The sequence below is a fragment of the Phascolarctos cinereus genome, unplaced genomic scaffold, assembly GCF_003287225.1.
Source record: "Phascolarctos cinereus isolate Bilbo 61053 unplaced genomic scaffold, phaCin_HiC Scaffold_3;HRSCAF=262, whole genome shotgun sequence".
Classification (NCBI taxonomy): domain Eukaryota; kingdom Metazoa; phylum Chordata; class Mammalia; order Diprotodontia; family Phascolarctidae; genus Phascolarctos; species Phascolarctos cinereus.
The window spans coordinates 8,396,489-8,415,526 of record NW_027555736.1 but is presented as its reverse complement, the minus strand read 5'-3'; the positions used below and the strand labels follow the sequence as shown (position 1 = coordinate 8,415,526).

At 45.4% G+C, this 19,038-nt stretch overlaps 2 protein-coding genes across 4 annotated transcripts in view; one reads left to right on the top strand and one right to left on the bottom strand.

Annotated features, from left to right (window-relative positions):
* DOCK1 (dedicator of cytokinesis 1) overlaps positions 1-19,038 on the top strand; it is a 577,278-nt gene that overhangs the window by 200,948 nt on the left and 357,292 nt on the right. The gene's annotated exons all lie outside the window — the stretch shown is intronic.
* The window catches only part of INSYN2A (inhibitory synaptic factor 2A), a 56,953-nt gene continuing 45,177 nt past the window's right edge, over positions 7,263-19,038 (bottom strand). Inside the window, exon 3 of the mRNA XM_020973595.2 lies at positions 7,263-7,629. Coding sequence (XP_020829254.1) covers positions 7,446-7,629 — 184 coding nt within the window. The 3' untranslated portion in view covers positions 7,263-7,445. The remainder of the gene's footprint in view (positions 7,630-19,038) is intronic.

The window sequence follows — 19,038 nt, the reverse complement described above, 5'->3', positions numbered from 1 at the left end:
GTTACACTGCTGTGTCTGTGTCTGTCTGTCTCTCTCCTTCTCTCCCTCCCCCACCTTCTCTCCCTCTCTCTGCCCCCTTCCTCTCACCCCTTTTCCTTTCCTCTCCTTCTTTCTCTTCCCCCTTCCCCCCTCCCTTTCTTTTCTTCCTTCTCTCTCTCCCTTTGTGGGCCCCCCTCCCCACCCCCACTCTTCTTCTGCCCTGGCCCCATGCATACATAAAGACATCTGCTGCTCCCAAGTGCTGTCCTGCCCTCTGCAGAGTGGTATTTTACAGTCTGGAACTGGGGGTTTCATCTGGGGAGGAGCTGGTAGCACTCAGCTACAGCAGAAGGCTCACAGTAACCTTCCTATGTGGGTGAAGGGTCGTATGATTTTTATAGTTAGCCCGCTGGAGTTTCGTCCCATAGGAGAAGTAAAGGATTTGCCATGCCTCAAAGGAGACGAGGTGACAGCTTGGCATCACAGACACTCCTTTATAGCAGGTTTGACTGGAAAAAGGGAGCTCGTTTCTCATGCAGAAGCCTTTGTGAGCCCCCTGAGCTGAGGGTGTTTATAACCACAGGGTCTGGTTAGGGATGGTGGCAATGTCTCTGGTCATGTTACCTAGGCCTGCACCCGATACATCTGGGTAAATGTGGGGAAGCCGGCTCCTGTGGCTCTCGTGTAGCTCTTTAAGGAGCCATGACTGTCTACCCGCCTCCGTCCTCCACGGATGCCCATCAGAGTGCGTCAGGAGCCGCCATGCTGGGGGTCACCCGCCAATCAGCTGGTGATGAGCCAGACTCCTGAGACTTTGGGAGGCAGCATCTTGGATGCCTGGCTACGTGCCTGTTCTTAGACCTTTCCAGTGTGATGTGGCCCTTCTGCAGCCCCGACTGTACTGGCAGAGCTTTGGAGGGCCCAGGGTCACCTCCATAGTGAGAGGGGCCAAAAGAGGGAGGGCTTGAGGGTAAGGATTAGCAAGCAGATGGAATAGACAACATGGTGGAAAATCCAATAGAGAACATCTCAAAAATGAGCTTCATTCTTTTTGAAATTGCTGTCATTGAAGGAAGCATAGGAATTATTAAAGAGGGAATGTGTGTGTGTGTGTGTGTGTGTGTGTGTGTGTGAACATGTAGACAGATCTCTCTCTCTCTATACACACACATATGTTTATGTAGCCAAACAGGGTTAAGTGACTTGCCCAGGCTCACACAGCTGGTGTCTGAGGCCAGATTTGAACTCAGGAAAATGAATCTTCTTGACTTTGGGCCTGTGCCCTGTGCACTATGGCGCCACCTAGCGGCTCCACCTGTGTGTGTATATATATGTGTGTGTGTGTGTGTGTGTGTATGTATTATGTGTGTATATATACACACACGTATATATGCAAGAATGCATATATGTATACACAACACACATATGTATACATATATACATACATATTTGTGTATGTCTATATCTATATTTCTATCTATATATCTATCAATGTAAAACAGAAGGTATATTTGTTATGTAGAGTCTCTCAGGCAAGCAAAATAGGCTTACAATATACAACTAAAACATTAAAAAAAATTGACCTCATGAAATAATAAATATAGATGATTAAATTACCTCTAAGATGCCTTAAGGGTTGTGGGGGAATCTTTTAAATTCTCACAGATCCTCTGGAATGAGCTGTGTTTTGAGAACATTCATCCTGTGAGGTATTTACATTGAAATAGATTCCTATTTTCAAAGCTGGGTCACTATGTTTATTTTAATTTGAGCCAGTCTTTTAAGATAGTCAGAGTTCAAAGCCATTTTGACACTTTTGGTGGTAGAGAGATCATTTTTCTTACTTTGCTCCAACAAACATTAAAGAAAAGTGACTTTTCTCTAATTTTCTTTTTTGAAAGAGAACATTGCCTGCCTTGTGCTGTCCTCCTCCTCCTCCTCCTTGTTGAGCTGATGAGTATTTCTAACTTTTTTGCTTTACTTTATGAGAATTTTTTCAGTTGGTTGGTGTGTTCTTTTATTGACTTACGGTGATGGAAAAACTATTTATCTGGACTAGAAAACATGAAGACTTTGTTATTCTGGACAGCAGGGACTGGCTTTTGCTTTTCTTTGTATCACCGAAGAAGTATTTACTTACTGACTGACATGTCTTTTATATTAAGGATTTTAAAGAGTTTAGCATTCACTCTAAAGAATTCTTTATGGATTCTTCCATGACCATTTCCAACATCAGGTTTTATGTTGTACTTTACAGAAAGAGAGAGAGAGAGAGAGAGAGAGAGAGAGAGAGAGAGAGAGAGAGAGAGAGAGAGAGAGAGAGAGAGAGAGAGAGAAAGAGAGATTGGTGGGCATGATGAGGATGCACCGTCATTACCAGAGAATTGCACCAGAGATTGCAGCATCAGGATATGGTAGGGTGTCTAAGCACAAAAGACCACTGATGAGAAATCAGCTCCTTCTTTTGGTGTTCCCGTAACGGTGGGTGCTTGAAGAAGGAACACCAGGGAAGGGTGTTTATGGGGGGATATGGCTATGAGTGCCACAGAATGAATCTGCTTGGACGGGTCACCAGAACGTGGAATCCCCACACTGCCCATTATTAGAGCCTCCCTCAGTAGCCCAAATTTGACAAAAGGGATCTGGGTTTTTGCCTGTATCCTAGCCATGTGCAGGGAAGCGAGTTGGTTTCTTGGGAACCAAGTTGCCTCATGTGTGGACTGGGCCCAGTCAGGAGGTCCTTTGTTTACTGACACAGAAAGAGTCACGTTTACGTCTGAATCCTCCTCGAGATGGAGAGACTTTGCCCAGTGATTCTGTGGTAATTGAGGTTTTTAATTGGGGAACAGAAGGCTCAGCCCCTCCTCCAGAATGCCTGGTATCTCTCTGCTCTTCTTCCCGGAAGGAGAAGAGTGAGGCAGTATGTTTGCTGAACTGAGTCTTTGCAGTCATAATCATGGGCATTTGTCCTAATTATGTCATTTGCTCCAATGAAAACACTTCTACATGCGTCCTTCATGCAAGAATTATCCCTGTGCTCCTAAATGGGAATTATAGGGCCTGACACCTGCAGGCCTTGGGCTGTAAAGGAAGTCCCAACCCTGTCACTAGTGCCCATTTTAATCAGTGGGGATGTTGGGCAGGTGGGTGTGGCATGAAACGTTGACCTTCACAGTAAATGACTAAACCTCATGGAAGGCAGTCCTTTCGGGTCGTGAAATTGGCTTGAGCTCTCCTTCAGCCACCACCTTGTTCCTCTCTATTTGCCCACTCAGCCGATAACCTGGGAACTGGTTTAAAAGATGGCGCATCAGAGGAGGGGGAAGAAGGGAAGATGAGTGAATGGAAGAAAAAAGCTTTTGTCATTAAGCTGTTGGGCTGTGTTGCTGAGGATTGGGGGTACACAAGTGGTGACACCTGCTCCCAGTGAACTTCCATTCACCTTGGGCAAAGGACCACATGGGGAGGAGTAGGGGTCCGGCTGGGGGGTTGGGCTGGGAGTCACAGCTGGGGGAGTTGGAAGCCGTGTGCTATTAGTTTTAGTACCTACCGTAAGCTAAGGAAGAGGTGGAAAGTGGAAGTGGGGTTGGGATGGGGAGAGGGCCCTGAATGGTGGGAGATGATGAGGCAGCTTGGAGGCACCTGCTTGGGATGATGTGCACGGACTTTCATCTGAGGCCAGCTCGAGCTAATGCCCCAAGCTCATTCTGGCCCACCTGATCACTAATCGCATTCACTTCATTTGGACCAGAGTTCCAGAGGTGAAGGAATGGATTTAGCATTCCCAGTTATGGGGCTCACCAAGGTCCAGGGCTGTAGAAATGTCCACTATGGTTTTGTCACTTTAATTCAGCAACCACTTTACATGTACCCAACCATGTGCAAGCTGGAGATCTAAAGGCATGAAGGAAATACTGTCTGCCCTTTTAGAAACTGACCAGTGGGACACAGCTGGTTCCCTCCAACTTCTGCATTTCCCCAAGCTGCAGAGCCTGCACAGAGCCTTCGGCTAGGCATCTGCCCTCTGTCCTCGGGGGGAGGAGTGCCAGTCTTATGGAGGGAGGGCAGGTAGCCCAGCTCTCTGCTTTACCTCCACTTCTGGAAGAGGCCCCAGCTTGAAGGTTAACCTTGTACTGGTGGAAACAGTTCAAGGGAAGGCCTGCGCCCTCTTCTAGCCTCTGTTCTAGATGTTGAGAAAGCGTGAGTGACTCTGACTCACTCCTGGCCTCCCGTTCTTCATTTTGGTGGGCTTTGGCGCATCTCTGAGGGGAGGCTATTTATTTCATGGCACTGGGATAGAAAGCTAGACTCCTTCTGTGGTGCTTATTTAAATCCAGACTTTAGGTGGAGTCTGGGCTAAAAGCCTTCACTGACTCCATGTCCTAGTCAACTCAAGTCATTTCCAACTGTTTAATTTTCTTTAAATATGTGTCATTTTGTTCCCAAATTTTATGCAATGTGCTGAAGTAAACATTATCTTTATATGTGTTTTTAATAAAAAAATTAGATTCACTTAAAAAAAAATCCTTGGACAGTTTGAGTAATCTAGTTCTATAAGGAATGCTGTTATCACCAGCTCCCTGGGCAAGGAAAGGCCATCTTTTGTTTGAAGTCTCAGTAATGGGTTATTGTTAATTAACTAATCTGTTTCAAGAGAAGAAAAGAACTGAATAGCAACTCATATAAAAATAATAATTTTAGGATCATTTTTAAATGAAATTTGGCCTACTTTAACAAAGTTTTATTTTCCATGAAGGTCGTGGGCAGTGACTCTCCACCATGATTTCTTGTTGAGAAAAGCTAGTGTCTTAGTGTGTGTCTGCCTCTCTGCCTCTTTAAGCCAGGGAGGGGGCTGCTTGGGAGGCCTCTGACCACTGTGGCGGCTCGGGCCTAGGGCTCCCTCTGGCACCTGTGACCTTCCTCTAGGCTGCTTTAGCACCTCGTGTTTACATGCCAGTTTTCATTTGGCTCTCTAGAAAGCTGCTAACGTTCCAGGCCTTGTACTGAGATGGTTGTAAGTCTTCAGCCAGCTTGTTCGAAACATTTTTATAACTTTAATTAAAAACTGTAGAAAATACAGGAAACACATTTTTTCCCCACGCGAAACAATCGTACTTCCTTCCTGGCCCGGTGTCACCTTACTTGCTCCTTTTCTTTCACAAAAATACTTTTGAATATAGTTCACTTATATACAAAGATTGTTAGCCCTCGCGTAGTTTTACCATAGAGGTGAGCTGGTCTTTAAAGCCTCAGACTCCAAGTGGGCTGCCCTGGTGTCTCACTGAGCATTTGCAATTCATTTTCCTTATGAATGGTTTACCAGGCTAGAGCCGACCCGTTCACTTCAACATCTTTGTAGACTAAAAATACTTAGAACTAAAATGGATTTAATGTGAAATAAGGAGAAAACAGGACCCAAATTTGAAACGTGGGCCCAAGCTCCTTGTAAAGATGCTCACTCCTTTCCTCTTCTCTTCTCTCCTCCTCTCCCTCTCTTCTCTTCTCTCCCCTTCTCCTTCCTACTTTCCTTCTTTCCTCCCTTCCTTTTTCTCCTTCCTTCCTTCTTTCTTCCCTTCCTTCTTTTTTCTCCCTCCTTCCTTCCTTCCTTCCTTCCTTCCTCCTCCTTCCTTCCTTCCTTCCTTCCTTCCTTCCTTCCTTCCTTCTTCCTTCCTTCCTTCCTTCCTTCCTTCCTTCCTTCCTTCCTTCCTTCCTTCCTTCCTTCCTTCCTTCCTCCTTCCTTCCCTCCTTCCCTCCCTCCCTTCCTCCCTCTCTCCCTTCCTTCCAACTTTTTTTTTCTAGCTGTGCTCCAATAGTACTAAGTATCTGTGGCATCACTTGTATTGTCACTCCCTCCATTGATGTGGATTGCAACCCCATAAAGACTTAGTTGAAGAACTCTATGAATTGCGGAGCCCATATAAGTTCTTCACCCTCCAGCCAACCTGGTAATGAACTGCAGCTAGGTTTTTCCTCAGCTAAAAAACATACTGCCCATCACTGGGACCACATTGGCACATGTAAAAGCAGAAGCATTCACGTTGGAGCACCGGCTTAGCTCCATCTGGAAAGGATGCACATCGGTTGTGTGAGCAGCACACTGTTCACAATTATGTCAGTGCACAAAAAGGAGAAATGAGATCCCTAGCTCCTATTATGACAAGCAAGGCTTTGACAGACAAGAGTTAGTGATGACCGGGGGATTTGGCGGATATAAAAAGAGCTGTAAAGGTGCAAAGAATGAGTGAAAAAATAAAGATTTCCATTGTCATGTGTAACCAAGAAAGGATTCCAAGTGTCTTTGTTTATTTAAAAAATACCTAAAAACTTTTGATTCACAGCTTTTCCTAAGGATGTCAGTGAGTACAGCTTCCTACTAGATTAAGTGGCAATGATGTTTGTCCGTTGAGGCTGCTAAGCTAGAATGCACTGTGTTTCTCTTGGAGATGGTCAGGTCATCAACAGTTGTTACAAAGCTTAACAAATAATATAAAACCTCTGGCTGCTTTTACTTCAGCATACAGTATATCTGAAGAGAGCCTACAAAAACATTTTCAGCCGAGGCAACAGAACACCCATGATGCCTCAGTAACCGTGGTCTTCGTTGTCTATCTCTAAATAGGTGGGTTTTAGCTTCTTGCCAGAATTGATTATTTGGCCTTTGGGTACCAAAAAGATTAAAAATGAGTTCTGAGAAAGCTCAGTGTCCCATAGCTTTGACCCTGTCAACTTGCAGTGATTAAAGGCGTGTCCTGACTTTGGGCGGTTTCGTGGCTGCTCGCCAATTGGGAAATGAGCAGTAAACATGTCTTCGGTCTGGAGATGAAGAAGATTCTCGATGGGAGCTGTTGACGAGACACACAGATGGGATCACTTGGCTTAACTCTACAGCACATGAAGGCAGATATACACAGAGTCACATTTTAGAGAGTATTCATGGTCTCCGACCACTTGAAAAAAATTGTGCTTTCTCCAGAATTTTGTGTGCTGAAAATTGCACTCACCCCCTGCTTGTTTGCAAAATTAAATGTAAAAATGAAGTCCCGTGCAAACGTAAGGCTTGCTTTTTTCTTCGTATTAGTATTTCAGAAAAATAAAGGCTGGAAACTAAGTGTGAGTTTCTCTGCTGTGTACAGAATGACAGCCTGCCCACCATTTCTGGAGCAGGTCTAGGGGACGGGGGAAGGGTTTGACTTAGCTGTCATCTTTGACCACGTACGTTGCGTTTCCCATTTCCCATCACGCCGCAGTGAACTGTAGACAGAAGTGGGCAAGGTCTGAAGTTAATCCCTTGCCTCCATTTTATTATCTGTTAAGTAAAAAGGCCTTTTTGGTAAGCGTGGTGAGGGGTGGATGTTGCCTCAACGACAGCACTGTCCAGTTGATTGGGAACCTTTGAAGAAAGGGAGAACTCCATTCCAGTGTGTTTTCAAGATGGCGGCCTTCAGACTCCAGCTTCAGTGGCTTTGTTAAAGGAACCAGAGTCTCCATCTTCCGTGCTTTTTGGATTCAGTTTTGGATTTTTGCTTGGGAGCGGAGGGATAAGTCTCCGGAGAATAAGGCAAGGGTGCGACCTGAGTTTCTTCAATAGGATGAAGCTTTCTCAGAACTGGCTGGAGCTTATCTTCCTGCTGCTTAAAATCCAGTTCCACACTAGAAAGCGAAAGAGAGGAAGAGATTGAGTGCCGAGTCATCATGTCTACACTAGATACTAGTCAGTACAGCTCAAACTCATGAAGTCTTGTTAGGTTAAGAGGGATTACTGGTTGGCTCGGTTCTAAAAATGTATATTTTTAAGCATTTTTATGGTTAGCTTTCAATATTGTGGAAATGCATGGGAAATCATATGCTTTGATTTCTTACCCTTGTAAACTCACTGTGGCATTTTTTAAGGCATTAAATGGGTTTGTAAAGGGGAAAAAGTTAAACTGTAAATGAAAGAATGAGATTCCCCCACCCATCCACAAACAAACTCATCCATACCCACATAAACACACACACACACACACACACACACACACACACACACATACACACACATACACACACACACTTTTGGAATATAAAACTCTTGATAATTGGAGTAAAATCAGAGCCACAAGCAAGCACTTTAAAGATCTGCAGGCTGTTCTAGGGAAAGCAGCTTAAGAATAATACATCTCGTACCACACTTCCCACTTGTCGCCTCCCATGACCTTCCTGACCATACTCCGACCAGTTTCTCCAGGATTCTTTTCTCCATAGAAAAATGAAGGAGCTGAGGCTTGCTTACTCAGGTCCTGGCCACCCAGCAGCCAGGGCTCATAAAGGAGAGGCAAATCTCATTATCTCCTTACCCAGTGTTCTTTCTCCCACACCCACTGCCCTTCAAAGGGATCTTTTGACCCTAGTATGGGAACCAAATTAGAAAATGTCAGCTGCATAATAAGAAAGCACTTATATCATCATGACACCATCTCCCCAGCCCTGTGATGGAAATGAATCACAATATACTCTTAATATCTGCTTCCTAAATATAGATGGGCGAGAGCCAGATGTCCTGGTCTAGTAATTAGGTGAAATGACCCTCTGTGGTTTCCCTTTGAAGTATCCTCTTGTTATGATAGAGAAACAATGTCATGATGACCATGACAGATTACTGACCATTGCCTTTCAACGTTCAATATTCCCCCGCCCCGCGAAGGCTCTCCACCAGCCAGCCCCCAGCCACACGTTATGATCATGGCTCTATTTCTAGTGGTTATTCCACATCGCTTACTCTGGGCTGCAGCAGGAGCAGCTGACCCCAGGGCTTGGGAACCTCCCTCCCTCCACAGACCCTTTCTTGTGCTTAGAATGTGATCTCTGTGTGTCGAGGAGGGATTGTTTCCTTCTTTGTATCTGTATCTGCATTGCCTAGCATGGTGTCTAACACCAAGCAGATGTGCGTACAGTTACCTTATATTTTGCAAAGATTCATCTGAGGAGGTGCCGTTTCCTACGTTAGATCGTAAGCTCTTTGAGGGCAGGGGCGTTTTTCTTTTTGTCTCCATACCCCTATCGCTGTGCACTGTCTAGCATAACAAATACCTGTTAGTTCTTTCCCTTTCTGCAAACAGATCGGTGTGACTGGGCAGGCACTTTGTGTTCATGTATCTGGGCAGAAGTTTGTCATCCCTCTCACCCCATGCAGCAGAGTATCAGCTCCTACCTCTGGCTACAGCACAGTGCCCGGCATGTGGCAAGGCTTTGAAATGATGCTCACTGAATTCACACGGAGTGCCTGGCCCTCCCACGAGCCTTCTGAGACAGGTCTGGAGGGACTCGCTGAGTGGGATCATCATGACTGACTTACTCACCCAACAGGACTACACGTAAAGTGTGTTTGCGCTCTCTGTAGACATCGGCTGTAGTCGTGATTACCTGAAACATGTGCAGGCCAGTGAAAGTCTGTCTGGTCACACCAGATGAACTGGTGATGGGGTCCTCTGCTTTGGACATGTAAGGGGCATGGTGACCTAGACCCAGGAGAGCTCCATGCTCACGTGTCCTTTGTAGTCAAAGGTGATGCCCAGCCTCTCCAGATCACCTTTGTTCCCTGTGATGTTTCTAAGCAATGATGATGGATGACGTTGGCCTTACAGTGAGGATGCCACTGGTTCTGCTTGCCTTCTTTAGAGGACCAAAAGAACTTAGTTTAAAAAAAACAGAACTGCTCCTGGAATGTGATCCAGGCTGGACTGCTCAATCAAGTCTGAACCAATGGGTTGGGAAAATTCTTCGCCTTTACCTCCTGGTGGAATGATGTGTCTGCCGACTCCCAGTGCAGCTGGATCATACCAGGATTTTTATAAGCAACTACGTTATCACATGTCACAATTCACCAGGAAACTGAGTCTAAAACTGTGGTCCTGTTTACTTTTTCCTCTCACCTCCCTCCCTGGTCCTCACCTCCCTTCCTGTTTTCACGGCAGTGTGACATAGTAAAAAGAAGCTGCGACTCAGCATCAGGAGACCTGGATGGAGAGCGAAGCTGCTTCAGACCCCGGCTTTGTTACTGCAGGGGGCTGACTTGGCTCCAACTCTTCTCCTGATGTTTTGAGTTTGACACTGGACGAACATGAGACACTCCAAGTTGTTGAGCAGCTAAAAGGACAATGACTTGGCCAAGAGGTGGGAAGTATATCCAGGACGAGTAAGCAAGGACCCTGCAAATGAATTCATCTGAGCACGGCTCCCCTCCTCCCGAGTTGTCCACAGTGGTCCAGCAGCAAGCATCGTTGAGGGCCTGGAGTGCCTCCTGTCCTTGTAAAACGAAACAAAACCAAACCCCTCCCACAGCCAGAAATTCACATCAAGGCCTGGAGATTTAGTCCCCTGAGACAAGTTTTCCTTGATAATGTTCTGAGTCCTTTTTTAAGGAAAACAGCTGATAGAAACCCACATAACAGGGGATTCTAGTAAATTCCCCTATCCAAGTGACAATGAGGAAATCTACTTAGACTCAGTTTATTCACCTTTAAAATGGAGATAAGTATATTTACTTTATTTACTTCTCTCTCACAACCAACTTGAAGAATGTGCCCTGGCAGCCTTAAAGAGCAATGGACTTAGCAGCTTTTGGGGGGGGGGTCATTGTTCTGTGTGGGCAGGATTTCAGCACGAGTTGTCTTCATTTTTATGTGGCATCATTAACTTTAAAGAATTCATTTTCTTTCTCTCTCTCTCTGTCTCTCTCTCTCTCTCTCTCTCTCTCTCTCTCTGTCTCTCTCTCTCTGTCTCCCTCTCTGTCTCTCTGTCTCCCTCTCTGTCTCTGTCTGTCTGTCTCTCTGTCTCCCTCTCTGTCTCTCTGTCTCTCTCTGTCTCTCTGTCTCTCTCTGTCTCTCTGTCTCTCTCTCTGTCTCCCTCTCTGTCTCTCTCTCCCTCCCTCCCTCCCTCCCTCCCTCTCTCTCTCTCTCTCTCTCTCTCTCTCTCTCTCTCTCTCTCTCTCTCTCTCTTTCTCTCTCGTTTCTGTTTGTGTATTTCTGTGTCTCTCTCTACCCACTTGCTGTCACTTCCTACTGACTCTCACCCCTAAATAGAGTGTTCCCTATGCAGAAGTAGATTAGCAAAGTCAATCAACGTATTGGCTCAGTCTGCCCAAATTGTGTTGACTTGTCCACCTAGTACCCTCACATTTTCAGACTTCTAACGTTTTGTGAGCTGGAAGGAATAGTCTGCACAATTTGGAGTTTCATGAAGAGGAAGAAAACAAACAAAAAAAAACCAATATTTACCCCGTGCTTCTTTCCCTGAGAATGAGGAACCTTTCTAGGTTCCTAAATCAAGAAATGTTAATGAAAACATCTCCAAACTTCCCAAAGACCTCCATTAGCCAAAGTAAAATTCATGTGAAACAAAAGCTCGTTAGTTCATATTCTCCTAATTAAGAATTTATGATAGCTTAGATATGATGGGCACTTTCATCTTCCAATCACACACTCAGAAGAAGGGGCAGCGATGGGGCTTTCCTGACAGCATGGAGGGCTGATGGAGGGCTCTCTCATAGACTCCATTTTACTGATTAGGGCTCGTTATTTCTTCCCTTCTTTTATGTGCTGTGAGATCCGTACTACACAAGGATCAATGGAAGGAACAGGGCTTGTTTAGCTTGAGGAAGAGAAGACTTGGGTGGAAGCATCCTTGTGTTCAAGTATAGGAAAGCATGTCACGTGAAAGATGAATTAGGCTTGTTCAGCTTGGCCCTTAAGGGTGAAACGGGGAACAGGTGGGATGCTTGTTCTGATCTAGGTTGCACTAGATGTCACCTGAGAGGTCCCTTCCAGAGCTGTAATTGTCATTCTGAAGTTGCCAGGATGTAGATTCAAAGAATTGTAGAATGATAGTGGCTCCTCTTCAGAGAACACCAAGGTTAACCAATGACTAAACCAGAATTCCTTGTACTACTCTCCAACCATTGTTGAAATCCTTAGGCTAGGGGAAGCCCACTCCATCCCAGGGCAGCCCATTTCCTTTTGCTTGGGACGTCTCTTATTGTTGGGAAACCTCCTGACATGGAGTCTAAGGTGGGGGAGGAGCACTATTGGTCTTCCTTTTGCCCCACCCTGGTCCAGACAGGATGAATCTAGTCTCGCCTTTCCCTGATCCCTCCGCAAGTGCTTGAAAGCCAGTGAGCATGCCCCTGGAATCTCCCTTTCTCCAGGTTAAACATCTCCAGTTCTTTGAACTACTTCTCCTGAGGCATGGTGATTTCCAGACCCTTGGCCATCCTGGCTGCTATCTTACATTTTTAGTGTCAGGTTAAAGAAATTTCAGCTCTGGCTTCACATCCCACCACAGGCCCATTCCCCCTCCTCTGAAATGATCTGATATTTACTTTATATATTTTTTCCTCTGGTTATGGGTAGACATGCTGTTCATTCCAGTAGAGAATGCCGGCTGAGGGGACAGCAGATTTCCATCTCCTCTGCACTGTCTCTTAGCTTCAGCCTCTTCCTATTATCTTGGAATTCCTTCCTTGCTGCTTTCACACATGCCCAAGTCTTCTCCATCCTAAAACAGATAGGCCTTCATTCCCCTAAGCTGTTGTACTGTAGCTCCTTTCTTCTCAACTAAATCCCTGTCAAAAAGCTGTTTCCAAGTGATACAACTGATGCCTCTACTCCTCCCCTTCTGTCACTTCTAAACCCCTTCCTATCTGGCTTCTGCATTCATCACTCAGTTGGACTGCCCTCTCCAAAGGTACAGGATCCAGTGATCTCCTAATGACCTTTTCTTTGTCCTCAGTCTTCTTGACCCTGTCTTGCTTTTGATATTGCTGACCAGCTCCTCTTGGAGGTTTACTCCTCTTGATTTTCAAGACACTTCTCCTTTGTGATTCTCCTCTGACCTATCTGGCCACTTCTCAGCTTCCTTTGCTGGATGGTTACTTGTATCCTTCCCATTCCCACTGAGTATCCCCTAATGCTTTTTCCTGCTCTCTCTGGGGGGCTCTCTGCCTTCTCTGACCCTTCTCCAGGTTGGGATCTGCTCAACTAGGCCACCATTTCTGGAGAGGCCCTAACAGTTCTCCACTTTACTCCTGACTCCACTCTAGTCTTTGGATTTAGCATAATGACTGGCACATAGTAGGTGCATAATAATGTTTGTTGAGTGACTATTGACTGACTGACAGCTGCCCCTCCTCCTCCCCCTTTTCTTCCACCTCCTTGAGCTCTTCTTTATGTGTTACCCTTCCCTGTTACAATATAAGATCCTTGAGGACAGAGCATCTGGCACTCTCATCTCTCTCTGTTTCTCTTTCTCTCTCTCTCTCTCTCTCTCTCTCTCTCTCTCTCTCTCTCTCTCTCTCTCTCTCTCTGCTTCTCCTTCTTCCTCTCTTCTCTTTCCCTCCCTTTCTCTCTCTGTCTCTTCCTCCCTCCTTCCTTCCCTTCCTCCCTCTCATCTCTACATTTTATTTTCTTTGCTTGCTTTGTTCAGTGATCATCTCTGTATCTCTGTATAGATGACTGGTAGATTTACAGAGCCAGCTTATGTCTTTCTCCTGAGCCCCACTCTTGCTTCACAAACTGCCTGTTGGAAATTTCAGACTGAACACTCTGTTGTCATCTCAGACACAGCAGGTTTTCATCAGAACTCACTTATTTTCGTTCTTCCCAAACCCAGTCCTCTTCCAAACTTCTCTGTCACCCTCAAGGGCACCACCATCCTCCTCATCAGCCTGTCTCACAGCCTGGGCATCATCATCCATCACCTCTCTCTCTCCCCTGTTCTGCTTCCTATTTCCATCTTTACAACATCTTTCACATATGTTCCCTTCTTATCATTCACCTAGTCCCACCTGCTCTCACCCAGACCCTTACAGCCGGCTCTTCATCACATTCTCTGCCTCTGGTCTATCTGTGTTGTCCTACCCTGGTAACTCCAGCGGCTCCCTACCACCTTCGGGATCAAATGGAAACTCTTTTTGGTTTTATACCTCTTCATAACTGCCTCCTTCCTTCCCCTCTCATCTTTTTACACGTTACTCTGCTCCACACACTCAGTGGTTCTTCCTTTTGCTAGCTTTGAGTGTTTTTCCCTTCCAATGTTACCTTGTATCTGCTTTGTATGTATCTTTACACACCTCTATAAGCATACCTGATGTCTCTCTCTAGACGGTAAGCTGCTTGAGAGCAAAGACTATTTAGCTTGTCTTTGCATCCCCATCACTTACTGCATTTTCTAGAATGTATTAGGTGCTTAATAAATGCTTTTTGTTTAATGATTAGAGCTATCCCAAAGTGACAGTGGCTGCCTCTGGAAGGGCTGTGGACGTGGCTTTCCCTGGTTGGGTATGTTCCAGCAAAGACTGGCTGCCCCTTGTTTGGAATGCTGTGGAAGGGGTTCTGGTCCAGGAACAGATTGTACTTAATGGCGCCTGAAGTCTCTCCTACCTCTGATGGGTTCAGCTGTGAGAAATGATAGACTGCATAAAGACAAGAAATCTGCAGCTGGGATGTTCCATTTGGTTCAGTTCTTCTCTTGAACTTATGATGATATATATTACTTAAGATGATACTGTTGAAAAAAATGTTTACAGAATTTTCCTTGGACCAATGGATAACATGGACATACCTTTCAAATGTGTGCTCATTTCAGTGTTGTTCAGTTAATCTAGAATTAGCACAACTAAGAGCTTGGATTTCTTATCTTAATGCAATTTGGGGACCTGTAATTATTGACTTTCCATTAAGCAACCACTTGGAATATCCTGTTATAAGTAATTAATCACACTCTAGAACCATGTAATCATGGAAGAATCTAAGTGGAGTCTTTGTGAACTGAATCCCTAGACTTGATTTGGAAAGGCAGATTTCCCATGCCCTCACCCTGTTTCATGTTGCATGGAGTAAGAAATTTCAGTTTTAGAATAGAATATAATGAATAACATAATATAATATAATTGAATATAATTGGATATAATACCAGCAAACAACTCTGTGTTCCAGCACATATGGCTATGACCTATGCCCTCCCTTCCCCTGAAATTGGAAGGGCCTTCTAGTGTAGATTCAAAAAGCCTTAATTCCAAATAACATGGATTTCAATGATACCTTGCTTCCTGCCAGTGAATCCCTAGGGGTCCATGTAGCCCTGCACTGAACTCACTCATTAGGGTTGGAGACAGCTGGCAAGCAGTGGAAGGACCAGAGAGTTAGTAGTTTGCCCCGGTTCTGTTGCTCATGGGCACTAGAGGTCCTGTAGTCTTAATGGGCAAATGGCAAAAGAAGGGAACTTTTGCCTCCTGGATGAGATTAGCCGCTTTGCGAAAGCCGTAGTGGTAGAGTCAGAATTCACAGGTCACATTTCATGACTCCTATTAGCAGTTTATCTTTAAAATCTTTAAGGCAGAGAATGCTCCTTATGGGGTTGGTAAAACTAGGGGACAAAGGACACATCTGTGCACTTCCCTTGCCTCTGTCAGCCAAGCCTGGGCAGAGACAAGATGGTGATGTGGGGAGCAGAGCCGAAATCATGGAAAAGCAACCAGAGAAATGGGAGCCACTTCTGATAAGCAGTGAAGCCAATTGGACTTACCCAGGATGTAGTCCCCAGAAGAGCAGGGAGGGAGGCCTTCTCCAAATGCTCCCTCAGCTAGGGATGCAAGAGACTATTTAAGCACAGATGGGTTGCCTGCTCAAAGGGACCTCGTCAGGCGTGTGGTAAAGTGGTGCCCGGTGAGACAGTTGGGGACAGGAATCTGGTGTTAACCTCCCCCTCTAAGCTTGAGGCTTTGCCCCTTCAGGTCATGCAGACCTCCTTTCCTGCTGCTTCCTTAGTTTCAGGGGTAGGCACATTAGTAACACCTTCATGATCTTGGCTTAGAGCTAGGGATCTTCACCGTGATTTATTCCAGCGCCCTTTCCCCAGCGTCACTCCTGGAGTGAGCCAACAAAGCCAGGCTTCGACTTTGGACTTTCTCTCTCTACTTCTTCTTTCCACCTAACCTCCGTGGGCCTCAAGGGACTCATCAAGAGTGAGTGGGCCCTGGCCCTGGAGGCAGAGGACTGGGTTCCCACTCCCTTCTGTGATCCTTACAGTCTTTGTTCCCTTTTTAGTCCTCAGTTTATCTCTCTGTAAAATGAGCAGGTGATAATGGGTTCTGAAGTCCTGTTAGATCTTAAACCCTTTACAACATTTCGATTTGTGGTTATGGATAGGAAGCCCCATTTCCCATGAGTTTCCTCCCAGCCCAGTACCACACCAGTGACCCCAGGGGGCTTAGAAGGAGGCTCATTTTCTTTTTTCATTCTGGAACAGTTCATCCCTACTCTTAAGAGCCCACTCGGCTGCTCCATGTTGTTGGAATGACATTCTTAGTACAGTTCCAGCCAAAGGGCTTATCCCATGGAATCAGAGACAGATGGGCCATGTTTGCATTCTGAATTTAAAGCTCTAGGAAAATGCTCATCTCATAAGGCTGGGCTGCAGAGCTTCTATGGCCATGCTCCAGTCTTCCATGTTCATCTGATTCGCAACAGATGTGGGCAGGGGTCGGGAGGAAACTTGGAGGCTGCTCCTTTATTGGTCTGGTGCATTTTCCTTCCAAGTCTTCCACAGCATGTTGGTGCATGGGATGGGGAGAGGGGGAGGATGCAGTGGGAATAATTCATATTTGTATTCTTTATTGGTTTATTTATTTATTTTTTTTAGGCAATGGGGTTAAGTGACTTGCCCACGATCACACAGCTACTGAGTGTTATGTGTCTGAGACCAGATTTGAATTCAGGTCCTCCTGACTCGAGGGCTGGTGCTGTATCCACTGTGCCACCTAGCTGCCCCTCATGTTTATATTCTTTTAAAAAAACAAAAAAAAACAGAAGCAGATGAATCTGCATTGGTTTGATCGAGGCAGACGTGCCCTGTGCTTTTGCCTCAGTGGCCTCAACTGCAGAAAGACATACCATATTTGTAGAGTGACAGTTCATATTTCCTCTTGTATTTTTACCATTTTTAAATGGAAGACACGGTTCCTGTTTCACTGGATTGGCATGCAAAAGACCTAGATTGCAGCCCTGATTTAGTCACTCCCTTTCCGTGTGATCTTGGGTAAGTGACCTCACTTGGCTTCTGAAGGAGCCCTTGAGCATTTCTTCTTCCTGCTCCCTCCCACTCCCCAGCTTCTGGTGCCTGCCTCCCTCAAAGATGTCCTTGTATCTGCCTTCTGGGTACCATGAATGTTTCTGTTGAGGTAATCCTTGTCTTAAGCCTGGGACTATTGATGCTTTTTCCCTAGTCTTTAATTGATTTACTTAAGTGCTTGATTGATTTTCTCAGCCTCAGTTTCCCCTTTTGTAAAACAGAGATGGTGATGGGACTCAGACTGTCGATCTGGCAGGCTGGACGGGAGAAGCAACTAGAATTTTGCTTCTAAAGTTCTGGCGAAGGGTAGATAATTTACAGTGAACCAGGACTCTCAACAGTTGAGGAGGGCAGAGAATCTGATAGGATCTTAACCTGCAAAGGAAATCTTCAAACTTATTTTCTGTCATCTTGGAGAAGTGACAGAGGGTAGAGAAACCAATGGGTAGAAGCCAGAGTCAGAAGAACGCTGGGTTTCAGGCTCCCCTTTCTTCCATTTACTTGGCAGATGATGGTGACCTCGGTGCTCTAAGCCGTGATTAGCTGGTGTATGCATTGCCCCTAATAATGCTTTCAGGGTCTGGGCCATAGTGAGCAAAACGCTGGGTAAACTGTAGAGAGCTTTGTAAACTGTGAAGATCTGTACAGAAATGTGATCTTTTGCCACTGTGGCTTAGAAAATTAATGAGCTGTCAGGATAGAAATTTGTCAGAATATTTACCTCTGAGGTTTAACTAAACACAGTTTGTCTAACCTTGTCCGAGGCCATGATTTCCCATTCTGGCTCTTCCATCAAACCAAAATTCCATTTCTTTTCTAGACCAGACAGTTACAAGGCCTTAGTGTTCTCTTCCCTACCTGGAGAGTCCTTGTTCCTTCAATTTATTTTTCTGTTTGAGTTTTTATTCACAACTCCTTCCTGAACACTTTCAACATTACCTCATTTCATGGTGAAACACAGTAACAGATGCAGTGCTTTCATCGGTCTGCCGGATCCCCTCAGCTGGACTCCTTCCTTTCTCTTCCACTTGACCCCAGCAGCTGCCAAGGTCATTGATTTGGCCCCTACAGTCTGTCTCCTGTCCGGGCCCCTCCTCCTTTCTATTCCTCATGCACTCCCTTCTTTCAGCTCTACCTCCTTCCCCCCCTCCCCCCGACAATTATAACAGACTTGACTCTACTGTTATCACTGTGGTCAGTCTTTCCCAATCCACCCACCCAACATCTGCCAAAATAATCACAAGAAGTAAGCATGTAACACCTCAGACTCCTCCAGTCTCTTCCCATAGACTTTTGGATACAATTCCCAATTGTTAGCCTTTCTTTCTCCTTGTAGCTCCGCCCTCCCTCTTCTGAGTTATTTCACACGGCTCCCCTTTACGGTCTCCATTTTATACTCAAATTGGCCAGCGAGCCATATGGGCTATGCTTTTTGCCTTGAAGCTACTGTCTTCTCATATTCACCTGCTGACATTTTTCTTTTCCATCAAGGCTGGCTTCCATTGACGCCTCCTCCAGGAAGCCTTCCCAGATTTCCTTCACATATAACTGACTATACACTTGGCCAGTGAATTACCCTGACCCAAGGATCTTCCCTCCTAATCCCCTTGTACGTCCTTATCAGCATGTAGTGGTGCCATACTTTATTCTTTGCCCCAGGTAGAGGTCAGTGCCATCCTGTTCTTTGGGTTGGGCTGCACCCTATTTGGTAATTAAATACCTAGGAGGAATTCATATGCATGCATAAGCACACACACACACACACACACACACACACACACACACACACACACCCCTACATATATGTGTATCTATATTTAAATACTGCTTAGCCTGGAGAGATGAGGTTTCTGCCTCTGCAACCGGGTGGATGAAGTGGCTTTTGTAGCTGGCTGTGAAATGTACGCCTAAGGTCACATTAAATAAATTAAACTCTGGTAAATATTCTTTCACTCACTC